Source organism: Stenella coeruleoalba (assembly GCF_951394435.1).
Source record: "Stenella coeruleoalba genome assembly, chromosome: 4".
Taxonomy (NCBI): Eukaryota; Metazoa; Chordata; class Mammalia; order Artiodactyla; family Delphinidae; genus Stenella; species Stenella coeruleoalba.
The window spans coordinates 74,881,630-74,897,302 of NC_137149.1; the positions used below are offsets into that span (position 1 = coordinate 74,881,630).

Sequence of the window (15,673 nt, forward strand, 5' to 3'; positions counted from 1 at the left end):
GAGTGAGAGCACGTCATTCTACTCCGCCATCTTGGTTCAGGTTGTTTTTCCAGATTCTTGTATGTGAATTCGTGGTTGGTAGTGATGTTTTTAATCATAGTCTGTTGTTTTCTAAATAATAGATAATTAATTAAATTCACTCCAGCCTCATATCCTTTTTAATATTGAGTTTCAGTAGCAAATCACTTTCCTTTGTGTTTTACATTCATTTGTTTATCCCACATTTATTCCACCAGGCAGTGAAGTAGTTCAGACTCAATTCCAGTAGTTAGTAGTTTCTTTTTATATAAACATTGCCTACTCTTAGAGGAGGAAAAAACAAAACAAAAAAATTAGGAAGAATATCTTCAATAAAAATACTTATGAAACCTATGTTGACAGTTCTTAGGTTGATATTTTCTGTGTATATTTTTGCTCTGCATAAATGCATTTCGTAATCCCATTTATGTGTGGGTATATATATGAATGTTAATCTTTTGTATATATTGTGGGACCTAAGAAAAATGGAAGTATATCCAAATAAATGTTTGTCCAGTGTTAATCATTTCAGTTGAAAACCCGAGTTTTTAAAATGATAGCACGACTTTATGTCTTCAGATTGAACTAAGAGAACGAGAGATAGAACGACTGTCGGTTGCATTGGATGGGGGTCGCTCCCCTGATATCCTTTCTCTGGAGACTAAAAATAAAGCCAACGAAAAGCTTATTGCTCATTTAAATATTCAGGTAATGAGTTTTATAATTATTTCACTGAGCATATGAAATCATAAGTGTTTATAATGGTCTGTGGGTTTGTGAAAGTGACAGCGTTGTTTTCTTGGCTATTATTTACGGTGGAAAAAATTTGATGGAGTCAAAGTATCCAAAATTGGGTACAGCTATTGAAAACTCACGTTTTTTAAGAATATTTAATGAGGTAGGAATATATACACCATAATGATAAATATTTAAAAGAAGAGAATAAACCATAGGTAAAATGTAACCTTCAATTTGCTTTAAAAAAAAATGTGTGTGTGTATAGAATTGCTGACTAATAAGAACCTGCTGTATAAAAAAATAAAAAAAACACTAGGTGAACACACACACACCAAAAAAATGTGTGTATGCATTCAGAAAGAGAAAACACTAGAAGAGAATACACCAAAGTACACTAGCAATGTTTATCTTTGTGTGATGTGATAGTCTTCTTTATGATTTTCTCCATTTTCAAAATTTTTATGACAGTATTTCTTTTATAATATATAAAAGATGGTTTTTTAAAATAAATATAAAAATTAAACATATAGTTTTCACTTACCTATGTAGTGGTTTCCCTTGTCATGCATTTGACCTAAGAGTGAAAGAACAAGAGACTTCTATGAAGCATGACAAATGACCTTTAGGAATTTATTTATTTGTTTTTTAATTGAAGTATAGTTGAGTTACAATGTGTGTTAGTTTCTGGTATACATCAAAGTGATTCAGTTATATATATTATTCTTTTTCATATTCTTTTCCATTATGTTTTATTACATAATATTGAATATAGTTCCCTGTGCTATACAGTAGGACCTTGTTCTTTGTTTTATATATGGTAGTTTGTATCTGCTAATTCCAAACTCCTGATTTATCCATCCTCCATCCCCTTACCCCTTTGGTAACCATAAGTTTGTTTTCTATGTCTATGAGTCTGTTTCTGTTTAGTAAATAAGTACATTTGTATTATTATTTTTTATTCCACATATAAGTGGTATCATATGGTATTTGTCTTTCTCTTTCTCACTTACTTCATTTAGTATGATAATCTCTAGGCCCATCCATGTGTCTGTAAATAGCATTATTTCATTCTTTTTTATGGCTAGGTAAGATTCTGTTGTGTGTGTGTATATATTTACACACCACAACTTCTTTATCCATTCTTCTGATGGACATTTAGGTTGTTTCCATGACCTTCAGAAATTTAAATGTCACTGCTGCCTAGACTGCAACCAGAATAGAGTAAGCCCCAAATATCAGCAGTAACTCTTGAGCAGTGCTGTTCAATAGAAATAGGATATGAGCCACATATGTAATTTAAAACTTCCTAGTAGCCTGATTAAAAAAGTAAAAAGAAAACAGATGAGATTAATTTTAATAATGTATCTACCTAAATATATCCAAAATATTACCATTTCAACATGTAATCAATGTTGTCAAATATCGTTGCAGCGTTTTACTTTTTTTTGTACTAAGTCTTTGGGATCCTGTTTGTATTTTACATTTATAGCACATCTCTGTTTGGACTAGCCACATTTTAAGTGCTCAGTAGCCATGTGTGGATGCTAGTGGCTACTATATTGGACAGCACTCTAGACTAATATTATCATCGTAGTGATAATCTTGTCATATTTTTAAAACTCTGCATTGGGAAAAAGTTCACACAAATTTCTTACTTATCCTTTCCGTCCATGCTTGAAAATTGAAGACAGTGGATATATATTTTTACTAAACCACACATTGTCAGTTTTGCAAATAGAAACAGCATAAGTTTGCAAATGTAAAAGAGCTGGGGTTTTAACTTTTGGGTTTTTTTTAAATATAGTATTTTGAAATATTTTGGAAGTTCAGTATTTTAATAATTTTCCAATTTATATACCTTATGAATTACAAATTCAATTTAGGTTGACTTTCTTCAGCAAGCTAATAAAGACCTGGAAAAGCATATACAAGAGCTTATGGAAACCAAGGAAACAGTAACTACTGAAGTTGTTAATTTAAGTAACAAAAATGAAAAACTCTGCCAGGAATTAACTGAAATAGACCAGTTAGCACAGCAGTTGGAAAGACATAAAGAAGAAGTGCTCGAGACTGCCGACAAAGAACTTGAGGAAGCAAAGGTGTGTCTAGGTTGTGGAGGTGCTCATTAATTCTCCTAGAGTATGGTGAGCTTGAGACCTTTTGATGTCCTATTCAGGCCTTTTGGTTTGTTTTGTAATTCACGTTTTTCTAAGGTGTTGTTTACATCCCCTAAATTCTTGCCCTTTTTCTAGTTGTTTGTCTTTCTGAAGCACATCTCTTCCTAGGACAGCTCTCCAGACTCTATCCTCTTTTTCTACAAGATTTTCATCTCTGTCCTTTTATCTCTGCATTGTGAGCAGGCTTCTGAAGTTTGTCCTCTAGGTCATTTTGTGCTCATGAACCTTTAAAGGTATTTTTTAAAACTGTGTATGTCCTTGCACATTTTTAAGTTGATAGCTAACATTTTTCATCTTCAGGTTTAAATAGATGCAAAGGATGTAATTTCTAATCAATTGTAAGTATTGATCTCTTAAAACTGTCATATCATTCTTTTAAATATAGCCAGTATAATCCAAATGACCCTTCTTGAAATCCTCACAAAATTTTATCCTATTTTAACATTTTATGCTTGAATATCTTTTTATAATAACTCATATCAAATGTCTCTGCAGTTAAAAAAAATACATGAATTGAAATTTTTTATTTTAAAAAATGTCCTGCGACTGTAAGGTTCAGAGTGTTAGTATTTAGTATTTTCCTCTAAATAGTGTTATCATTATAATTATTAGTAATCAGTGGATCAAAGTGACAACTGTAGTACAAATGTTGATAAATACTTATTAAATTAAAAAGTAAAATTTTATTGGAAATACATTTCTTAGTAAGATATAATGGGAGAAAATAGTGTCTTAATCAAAGGCTTCGGCCAGCTCCAACGTTTCAGGTTATCTTTTTGTCTGGTGCTTCGGAAGTTTTTTATAAGTAGAGATAGAATTACATTAGATGCATGCCCTTCTTTTGAAAAGTGGGGAAAAGGCAGTTTTGGAAGGGGAAGTGGGAAAGAAGAACTCACATGATACCTAGAGCACAAGCAGGTTCTCAGGTAGATAATTTTTAAGAAGGACTGTATGTGCAAATTTAAGAATCCAGGGCTTTCCTGGCGCAGTGGTGGAGAATCTGCCTGCCAATGCAGGGGACACGGGTTCGAGCCCTGGTCTGGGAAGATCCCACATGCCACGGAGCAGCTAGGCCCGTGAGCCACAACTACTGAGCCTGCGTGTCTGGAGCCTGTGCTCCGCAACAAGAGAGGCCGCGACAGTAAGAGGCCCGCGCACCGCGACGAAGAGTAGCCCCCGCTCGCCGCAACTAGAGAAAGCCCTCGCACAGAAACGAAGACCCAACACACCCCAAAATAAATAAATAAATAAATTTATAAAAAAAAAAAAAGAATCCAGATATTGATTCCTTGAAACTATATATATATATATAATATATATTGTAAATAATATATTATTTGTGTGTGTGTGTGTGTGTATATATATATATGATAGTTTTACATAATACTTGGATAGTCTTTATGTTATCCCAGGAATGAGTATAACCTAGTTTGAAGATCACTACTTTACATCAGTTGAATAATATGAGTTAATTTTATAGTGTCACCTCCACTAATTAGGGGAATAGAAGGAAACTACCTCAACATAATAAAGGCCATATTATGAAAAGCCCGCAGCTAACATCATACCCAGTGACAAAAGACTGAAAACTTTTCCTCTAAGGTTAGGAGCAAGGGAAGGATGCCCATTCTTACTACTTCTATTCAACATAGTACTGGCAGTCCTAACCAGAGGAATTAGGCAAGAAAAAGAAATAAAAGGCATCCAATTAAAAGAAAGAAGTAAGATTATGTTTCCAGATGAGATGATCTTATGTGTAGAAAACACTAAAGATTCCATTAAAAAGAAAAAAAAAAAAAACAGAACTAATAAATTCAGCAAACTTGCAGGATACAAAATCATTGCATAAAAACCTGGTGCATTTCTATATGCTAGTAATTAAAATACAAAAAGGAAATTAAGAAAATAATCCCATTTACAATAGCATCAAAAAAGAATAAAGTACTTAGGGATAAACTTAATCAAGGAGGCAAAAGACTTGTACCCTGACAGCTGTAAAACACTGCTGAAAGAAATTAAGACAGAAATAAATGGAAAGATATCCTGTGTTCATGGATTGGAAGACTGTATACTGCTCGAATGTCCATACTACCCAAAACAATGTGCAGATTCAGTGTAATACCTCTCCAAATCCCAATGGCATTTTTTACAGAAATAGGAAAAAAATCCTAAAATTCATGTGGAATCTTAAGGGACCCAGAATAGTCAAGACAGCCTTGAAAATGAAGAACATAATTATTGCGGTTTTAATTTTGCTTTTGTGGCTTTAGTTTCATTGCAACACTCCTATATCTCATTCCTCTCCTTTTCCACTTCCTTTTGCATATTCTGTGCTGTGCATACAACATATTGAACACAGCTTCATGTGTCCAATTGGCAGTAATCAAGAATGACACCTTGGCTCAATAGAAGATTCCTATTAGGTTATAATTTTTTTTTTTTTTTTGCGGTACGCGGGCCTCTCACTGTTGTGGCCTCTCCCGTTGCGGAGCACAGGCTCCGGACGCGCAGGCTCAGCGGCCATGGCTCACGGGCCCAGCCACTCCGTGGCACGTGGAATCTTCCCGGACCGGGGCACGATCCCGTGTCCCCTGCATCGGCAGGCGGACTCTCAACCACTGCGCCACCAGGGAAGCCCCTAGGTTATAATATTTTAATCTTGGCATTCAGCACTCTCAGTTGCAGTGTAGAGGATCCAGGTTGGTAGTAGCAGGTGGTGAGAAAGCAAACAAGATAGGAAAGTCAGGAAATGACAGGGCCACAAGATGAATCCTAAAAATCAAGGATCAAGAAAAGTCCTACAAGTATACAGATAGAAAAAGATTTTCAAGTAGCCCTCTCGTTTCATATGTTACAGATAGGTCCCTGTAAGCATTCAGGATACCAAGAAATTAGAGAAACCTAAACTTTGCCTCCTCCTCATTGAAACTGAGGCTTAGGGCTGGCTAATGCCTCAGGTCTCACTGGTGAGAGGGAACATGAACTGCTCGGAAAATGGCTTGGTCTCATTTGCACTGTGACTTAGTGATAAGTATTCTTGACTTTTAGGTATTTACCTAATAGGCTTTTTATTCCTAGAAAGAGATTAAAAAAAAGCTATCTGAAATGCAGAATCTTGAAGAAACAATGGGAAAACTTCAACTGGTAAGTAGGTGTTATATTGCAGGGGTCCCCAACCCTCGGGTCGTGGACTGGTACCGGTCTGTGGCCTGTTAGGAACCGGGCCGCACAGCAGGAGGTGAGCGGCGGATGAGCAGAACTTCATCTGCTGCTCCCCATCACGTGCATTACCGCCTGAGCCATCCCCACCCCCATCCGTGGAAAAATGGTCTTCCACGAAACCAGTCCCTGGTGCCAAAAAGGTTGGGGACTGCTGTTATATTGAATTGCCAGCATTTTCATCAAGAAAATTTTTATGTTTTATTATACTTTTTTTTAACTAAGATACAATTAACCTATCATGATATTCACTCTTTTAAGTGAACAATTCAGCGGTTTTGGTATAGGCACAAAGGAGTGCAACCATAGTTTGTCCAAATTATGGAAGACATTCTAAACCATGGCAGGATGTTTGGATTTTATCCTAGTGGACAGTAGAAAGCCATCTAAAGTGTAAGCAGAGTAAGACAAAGGCATCAGAGTTTCCAATGAATGAAGTGGTTTCTTAGAAAATGTGGGAAAGTAATTTAAGGTATTAAAATGATCTTCATCTCTCGGGGGTCTCATTGCTACTCTGCTCCCACAGTTTTGTATCCACTCCCTGAGGGGCTGTCTGGTCAGTCTTTAACTTGCCATTGGCAAGGCTGGCGTGGGCAAAAGAGTGAGGAGGAAGATAGGAGGTGCAGTGGTTTTTTTCATTACTATGTAATTCCAGAACATTTTTTCACTCCAGGAAAAAGCTTCATATCCATTAGCAGTCACCCCTCATTTTCCTCTGCTCAGCCTCTGGCGACCACTGGTCTGCTTTCTGTTTCTGTAGATTTGCCTATTCTGGATATTCTGTATAAATAGAATTATATAATATGTGACCTTTTGTGTTTGGCTTTCACTTAGCACAATGTTTTCAAGGTTCAAGCATGTCATAGCATGTATCGTTACTCCTTTTTATGGCTAAGTAATATTCCATTGTATGTATATATTTAGTTTCATTTATATTTTTATAATTCTTTCATGTCATATATAATAGGTAGCAAGTTACACTCAAATTTGGAAAACCTGTTAGGAATTTTATATTCTTTAAATGACTTCATGACTTGTCAGTTTACTAATATTTAAACTAAAAATTGATAGTTACTTTGTAAAATTTTGTTGACTTTTATTAAAAGCACTCAGTCGTCTTTTAATAATTTTGTTTGGCATTACAAACCGTTTTACTAGTCATATTGTTTGTTCTGGTGGTCTTCAAATGAGAAAACTAATAATCATCCCAGCATAAACCTAGATATAGCATATAGTCTTAGAGTCTAGAACTGGCAGAAAGAATGTCTTACAGGTAGAAATTTCTAGGTGGTCATCCAAAAGATTGTTAAGAATTTTTTTAATAGCCTGTTAAATTGGATGAGTTTCCACTAATAATGAAAAGACTAATACTAATTTCCAAGTTTTCTCATTACTTATACTCTTTTTACAGTCAAGCTGTAATGTTCTGGTGGCAGTCATAAGGCAAATTAAAAAACAAAGCCATTTGTGATATGCTGGCACATAGTAGGTGTTCAAATACTTGTTGATTTTTATATGCTCACTATAAACAGTGCATCACAATGGCTTCCTGTTTTACTCAACTGCAGGTATTCAGTTCAGCTCAATATTGAATAATTGAATTAGCTAAACCTGCTAAATGTTGTCTACTCTTGAGTTTCGTAGATATTTTTAAATTCTCCAGTGAGGTCAATAAATGTAAAGTAGATGTTTTGATGTTTTCACTACAGTGTAAGCTCTGTGAGGACAGGGATTTTTGTTGTTTGTTCAGTGCTGTTTTTATGCACGCTGTATACAGTTATATGTGATTCATAATGCTTATCTCAGAACTCTGACCAAATTTTAGTATTGTTGCCTGACAGCAAGATGTTGCTGTACTTTCTGACCTTCTTATTTTTTCCATTGGCACTACATTTTTTGTTTTTTTAAGGTAAATACTAATGATATCATTAGCTAACACTTATTAAGTACTTGCCATGTGCCGGACATTGTACAGAGTGCTTCACATTCACAGAGTCATCCATTTATAGATGAATCCTCAGTGTCCAGGTACTGGTCTTATCCTCATTGTGCAGATGAGGCTGAGAGAGAAACCTTTGTACTTATGTATACCTATGGTAGTCTTAGAGCACTGTCTTAACTTCTGCTTTCCTTTAAACATAAAAAACTTCAAAATTTTTTATTGCACAAGTACATATTCATTTTTTAAAAAGACAGTATGCTAACAAATTAAAAGAAACAAATTAAAAGAAAATAAAATCCGATAGTTCTACTACTTTAGAAAGGAGCACTGTTGAATTTGGGTTTTATTGTTGCTTTTAGCCATAATTGATAATTAACTTTCATTGAAACCATATATATTTGACTGACTAAAAGTGTGTATGTGACTTACTCTTAAATAAATGTGCTTACAAATACTGTTTTAAGTGCTATATTTATAAAGTTGCTAGAAATCTTAATTATAGTGTTAAAATTTTCAGGAATTAAACTTATGTCATAAAGAAAAGGAGAGGCTGAGTGATGAACTCCTTATAAAATCAGACCTGGAAACTGTTGTTCATCAGCTTGAACAAGAAAAGCAAAGACTTAACAAAAAAATTGAAAGTTTCGCAGTTACAGGTAAAATATGAAATGTTGGTAACTTAAAAAATGATTGTGATGTCTTCTTAATGTATTATTTTTAGTAGTAGATGATCTTTCATTCATTCATTCAATAAATATTTGTTGAGTGCTTGCTGTGTATCAGAAACCAGAGTAGGCACTGAGATACAGTAGAAAACCTCTCTGCCTCAGGGACCTTACAGGGGCCTTTTACATTCTGACTAGTTGGTACAGGGAACCCCGTTTGAATATTTTTCAATGTACATATATCCTTCTTTGAGGCATGCAGTAATAGAATTAATTACGATTACGCGGAAGACCATTCTGAAATAGTGGAAAATTGAAGTATAGAATCTTTTTAAGTAAATGCAGTTTTATCACCTTAAAGTACACACACACACACACACACACACACACACACTTGAAATAGGCTTTCTGCCAGGTACCCCATCCTAAATGAGTTGATTTAAGGAACTTGTAAGAATTCATTCATTTGTTCATTCATTCATTTGACAAGTGTTTATGAACCGGTTTTGGTGCCAGGGTACATAATGGTAAACAAGATACACAAAGGCCCCTGCTCTTGTGGTGGCTTTAATCTAGTTAGGGAGACAAACTAGTAGCACATAAGTGAAGAAGTTAGTTTTAGGTGGTAAGAATTTTCAAATACAATGGGAGGGTATGCTAGAGATCAACTGATCCAAGGGCTTAGTGACAGGACACCAACCATATGAAGATCTGGGGCAATTTTCCAGGCAGAGGGGATGGCAAGTGTGGAAGCCTGGTGCCATCAAACTCCATGTAGTGAAAGAAAGCCAGTGTGCTATTTTAAGAAGAAGCTATATCCTAGGCTCTTCAGCATTCATGTGGATAATCTGTCTAACCTTCTCTACTTACCAGCTGTATGACCTGAGCATGTTCCTTAGCATTGCTTCAGTTTCCATATCTGTGTGGTTAATGGTGGCACCTAATCCAGAAGGTTGTTGTGAGGATTAAATGGGTTAATATATTATTAAAGTGCTTAGACCTACATATAAAACTTTGCAATTTACTTCCTTTCATGCTAGCTCTATCCTGCCATTTCAGTGTAATTTTTCAGATGCCTGAAACTCCCTCGTTCCTTTGTGTTTTGAATATATCCCCCTGCACAAAACCTAGCCATGGATCAACCAAAGTACTCACACATGAGCAGCTAAGCAGTCCTTGCGTGTGCACCCGACAGTATCAACGGCACTGTAACTTGTATGGTCCCAAACCACAGCACCCACCCCTCAGTGATGTGTGGAAATCTTACTCTATACTTCTTACTGCTTAGTTGCCCAGTCTCTGCAGGGAACATTTTCAAGTGTTTTTCATTCTCAGTAAACCCATTCTAAGAGGATGATCTTAACCTTTGGTTTCCCCTAAGAAAATGGAAGCCATCAGGGAGGCATTCTGTCGGTTTCCTGTCCCCAGATCTTGAACCTGTCCATCTTTATCTTCCCTCCTGTTACTTGTACCTCTTAGGAAAGGCCACTGCCTCCATCTGTTCTCTAGATCCCATTCTCTCTAATTTTATAACGCTTTCATATTAATTATCTCCTTTCCTAACTTTAGCCTTTGTACTGTTTTTTTTCCCATTAGTGTTCAAACATGCTTACCCTTCTCCCATTCTAAAAGCAAAAATTGTACCCATTCCTATCCAGCCACTCTTTCCTTCTCATCATAGCTTTAACACCTTAAAAAGTCATCTGTACTTTTCTGCTTGATCACCAACTACCCTTTATCACCTCAGTCCACTCCAGTTGGCTCTGTCCTCACGTCACCAATAAAACAGCTCTTGTTAAGGTCACCACTCACCTCCATTATGCTGAATGCAGTGGACACTTTTCCATTCATCAGTTTATTTGACTTAGCATTTAACACATTTGCCTGTTCCTTCCACTCTCATACTTTCTTACCTCTCTGGTCACTCCTCAGAATGAATTTCCCTATTCATCCTCCAGATTGCATTGCATGCTGTTCTTTTGTAGCTCTTGTCCTACTACAACTAGAATAATTATTTGACCTTGGCTATGTTTTTCATACTTGTATCCTTAGCTCATGCTGGGCATATAGTAAATACTCAATAATTATCTGTGGAATGAATGAAAGAAAAGATGGGAAGTGAATCAGAATATGTCTTGAAAATCATTTCATGCTTTAGAGCTGTAAAGAATATCAGTTAAATTGAACTATATGAAATTGCCAGTATTAGGCTACTTATGACTCCTGAAAAGGTGATTTCTATGGTAAAAGTTAATAATTGTGTTTATTTAAAGAAAGACTAGTTGTTTTGACCTTTTTGTATATATACTATATTAAATTCAAGCTTAATGTTAAAATTGCCCACATTATGATCAATTGTTTACAGGTAAATTTTCTTTTAGTGCATTTTCAGGTCATCAGAATGTACCATGTGATGATTTACTGCTTCACTGTGTAGTACTAAATAGTACCTATCCTTGTATATGACAAAAGCAGAGGACTTTGACTTATTGGATTTTATTTAAACTTTTAATTTTTGCTTTTGTTTTTTTTCTCTTTTCCTTTCAGCATTTACCTCTTTGATACCTGGCAGTTATAGGTGATATACGAAATAGCTAATGATTTTTAGTAACTTACATTGTAAAAGTTATTGATACAATTTATTTGGCTGATTATACATTTTATATGCAACATTGTTTTAATATTTTATACTTTAATTTGCAGAAAGAGAACTTACTTTGGAAGTTGAGAGGATGAGGCTAGAACATGGAATAAAACGACGAGACAAGTCACCTTCTCGTTTAGATACGTTTCTGAAAGGTATAGAAGATGAACGAGATTTTTATAAGAAAGAGCTAGAAAGACTCCAGCATTTAATACAGCGAAGATCTTGCTCTCGAAGTCATTCTACATGTGAAAAAATTCCAGTAATTAAGACACTAGAAAAGGTAATATCTCTTTATGAGAGTAATTGATAAGGCAAGAAAGTATCTTTATGAGCAAACTTTTATGGTTTATTATTGTATTAAATCTAACGTTATTCTACTTGCTTTTAAGAAGTCTTTCTTAATTTTGATTTTTGTTTTCTTCCATGACCTGTACTTTAGGAACACTGTATTAATTAGGAAAACTACTTAAGAACAAAGCAAAGCATACTGACTCCTGGAAATTAAGGAAAGATTGAATAGCTCATTATATATATGGGAGGAGTGCAGGGGCATCTGAGCTTCCAGAAACTGGAATCAGGAACTCATGCTATTGGATATTCCCTCTCTTTCTATCCTTTACTTTCTGTATCAGATGCATTTTGTCTCTTGAAGCAAAGTGGCTTTGTTTATATGGCTTCATGCCATTCCCAGCCTTGGACCAGTCAGAAAGCCAGGCCACATTGTACAGACCAGTCATCTTCCATGATAACTATGCAACAGGGGAAGGTACAAAATGTCAGTGAGTGCTGGACAGATCATCCCATTTGTCCACTACAATCACATTTGCAACTCGGTAGTCTAAAGACATATATTACTTAAAGTTAACCATGATTTATAAGAGATTAAAAGCATGTGTCTCTATTTTAGGTCTTAATTATTTTCAACATTTTATAAATATCATTTGGGTTCTTTAGATTTTTCTTTATTTTAAGCTTTGGAGCTATGGGAGTCCTGGAGGCTTATGTGACCCTGATGTTGTCTACACACTAGATAAAATTAGGGGAAGTTAGGAGTAAAATCATTAAAACTCAGAACATTTGATTTCAGACTTGGCTCTATTAACCAACTATGTCATCTTTTTCCTGAAGATCTCTGTCCATTGTCAAATGGTTTTGAGTCATTTTCTGATTAGACTGTTTTTTAACCTCATTGGCTAGTGGCTGAATTTGACTTACAAAGTTTAGTTTAAACACTATGCTGTGTTATCTGTTACAAGCACAATGAATTGGTGGAAAATGCAGTGTAAGTTAATTTATGTGTACTGAGTTGTTTTCAAGCTCCATATATACCTAGGGATCGGGAAAAATCACTGAATTGATCACCTTCATTGTGTCAGACAATCTTCTACAAGATGGTTGATGAGTTTAATCAAGTATTTATTAAATAGAACTGAGTAGATAAGTACCTCAACGCTTTTAAATATTTGATTTGTTTGCTTGGTGTGAATTCATAATTGAAAGACAAATTGAGATGTACTGGTAAGGTACTGGTGAAATTAGGAGAGACTTTCTCCCCCTTCAACTTATTTACTTCTTGAAATATTCTAATGTTACCTGACGTAGATAAAGAATTCACTTTCTAAAGTTTAGAAAGTTGGGACATTGATAGCATTTTAAAGTCCCAGTAATAAATTTCAGGCATGGTGGGGAATAATAGGTGATGTACATGAGTGAAATGGATGGAGTGTAAGACAGTTGTGAGTGCTGGGAACTAGAGTAAATTCCCACCTAAAATTGGGTATTTTAAACGTGCTTAGAAACACTTGTTGGCAGACAACAAAGACTTCTCTAAAGCTGAATTAGGTACAGGCTGTGAGTTTTCAACCCCTGCCTTATGGCAAATTGTTAGGCAGAGTTTCTTGGGATTGCAGCAACTCAGTAAAATATTGACATTTTTAATATCAATGATTTTTGTCAACAGTACACCCATTGATTCTCTGTTGTCTGTGTAGGGACGGCACTGTCCTCTTTCACGTTGTACTGACTAGGGTTCCAAATGTGAGTTTTGAGTATAGTGTAGCAGAAAGTGCTTTGGATTTGGAAACCTGATAGAAGTTTCAACTCTGCACACTGGCTTTATGACCTTAGGCAAGTTACCTAACTTCACGTTTCCTCATTTGCAAAGTGAGGAAAGTAACTACAGCCTCTTGTGAAGGTTACATGAGATAATTTGTAGAAGGGTTCAGCATTAACACCTAGTTCCTAGTAAATGTTTCATTTCCTTATTATTTGCTGGTTCAAAGCACATCAGGTCTAGGTAGAAAGTTAGGTTCAGTTCAGTAGACATACACTTTGAATTGTACTATGAATGAGACACCCAGAATATGCGATAAAGAAGACCTGTTTCCTATACTCACAGTCTTTAGCATTGTGTGTGTGCCTGTGTGTGTGTGTGTGTGTGTATTAGGAACAATGGAGTGGTAAAAGGGAATTATTAACACAAATATAAATGCCTACATACAAGATCTATTTGGAAAAGTAGAGAATTCATTCATTTTACTGGGTACCATGCTAGGTCCTGAAGATGTGGTAAGACCAGATACCTACTGTGTCCCTGATAGAGCTTACATTTTAGTGGTAAAGACACATTAAACACCCAATCATGTAAATAACTTTATAATCTCATGTAAAGTAAGTGTTAATGAGGAAAGAATACAGGAAAGATTCAGAATGCTATGAGAGTACATTGAGGGAGATCTGAATTAGGTTGGAGAATCCTGAAGGACTCCTTAGAGAAAGTGATGTTTAAGCTGAGACCTAGACAGTAATGAAAATAGACTGTCAAATCCTTATTCATTGAGCTCTCCTTTCTAAAACATAGGCAGCCCACCTCCCTTCTGTAAGATATTTTTATTTAGATACTGTTAAGTTACAGATTTTCTTTTATTGTTATTTAAACCTTGATTAAGTCCTCACCCTAATCGCTTTTGTCCTATAATACATCTTGTCCTTTAAGGTGTCCATATAGCTAATCTCATCCATTATGCCTTAATTTTGCTTGTTTAACCAAGAGGATAACTTATTTCCAAGTGGCAGGTGAAGGGAACTTCACAGATATCTACCATTTACCAAGTCTATATTGGTCATGGTATGTGCACAGTAGATACTGAATAACATAGATTAGGATGCTTCCCAGTGTACCAAATTATCAGATTATCACTATCTGGAGCTTCTGCATTTAGTACTTGAACATTAATATACCACAGATCCCAAGTCTACATTTACTGTATTTATTTTCTACAATAGCTATGAAGATAGTGGATTTTTTGAATTGTACTGGAATAATAGGCAAAATCTTGTTTTAGAAATGTTGGAAGTAGTTGCTTATTCAGTGAACATCCCTAATGTACACCGTCTGGTAGAAATATTTATATTGGGACTTTCCTGGTGGTCCAGTGGTAAAGAATCGGCCTTCCAACGCAGGCCACGTGGGTTCGATCCCTGGTCGGGGAACTAAGATCCCACATGCCGCAGGGCAGCTAAGCCTGCGCGCGCCACAACTACTGAGCTCGCCCGCCTCAACTAGAGAGCCCGTGTGCCACAAACTACAGAGCCCATGCTCCCTGGAGCCTGCACACCACAACTTCAGAAGAGAAAACCCACACTCCACAACTGGAGAGAATCCCACGTGCCGCAACAAAGGGCCCGTGAGCTGCAACTAAGACCCGATGCAGCCAAAAATAAATAAATAATAAATCTTAAAAAAAAGAAATATTTATATTTATCTGATTGCAAAAATAGACCTCACATAGGTTTGAAGCTGGGATAGTTGGGGTTTGGTGTGCTAGGGAAATTGATCTTAGATTCAGTCACAGAAGACACTGAGGAATGTGCTGGGCTGTACAGTTACTTGTACTGGATGAGCAGCTATACGCATACCCTCTTAATTCCTCCCCTGGAGAGGGTTATAAACTAGGGATTCCCAACAATCAGTATGAATCAGAATCACCTGGAGGGCTTGATAAACCAGTTACTGGGCCCTGTCCCCAAAGTTTCTGATCGAGTAGGTCTGGGGTGGGCCCCAAAACTTGCATGCCTAACAAGTTCCCAGATGCTACATGCTTCTGGTCTGGGGATTATACTTTAGTTACCACCAGTATAAACAACTCAGGGAGAATGACAGTTGAAACAGCTCATGGAATCTGATCAAGTAGTATCAGTGGCAACTGGGTCCCTTGCTGGGAACTTGAAGGCCAGGAAATTTGCCCCAGTACTGCCAGCACTCTCT

At 36.1% G+C, this 15,673-nt stretch overlaps 1 protein-coding gene across 6 annotated transcripts in view; it reads left to right on the forward strand.

The window, feature by feature from the left end:
- The window catches only part of CEP135 (centrosomal protein 135), an 83,051-nt gene that overhangs the window by 21,117 nt on the left and 46,261 nt on the right, over nt 1-15,673 (forward strand). For 5 of the 6 annotated variants that reach the window (XM_079920702.1, XM_079920700.1, XM_079920704.1 and 2 more), the window contains 5 exons: nt 598-726; nt 2,640-2,855; nt 6,012-6,077; nt 8,612-8,750; nt 11,463-11,686. In XM_079920702.1, coding sequence (XP_079776828.1) covers nt 598-726; nt 2,640-2,855; nt 6,012-6,077; nt 8,612-8,750; nt 11,463-11,686 — 774 coding nt within the window. The remainder of the gene's footprint in view (nt 1-597; nt 727-2,639; nt 2,856-6,011; nt 6,078-8,611; nt 8,751-11,462; nt 11,687-15,673) is intronic. The other variant, XM_079920703.1, reaches the window with a different exon arrangement.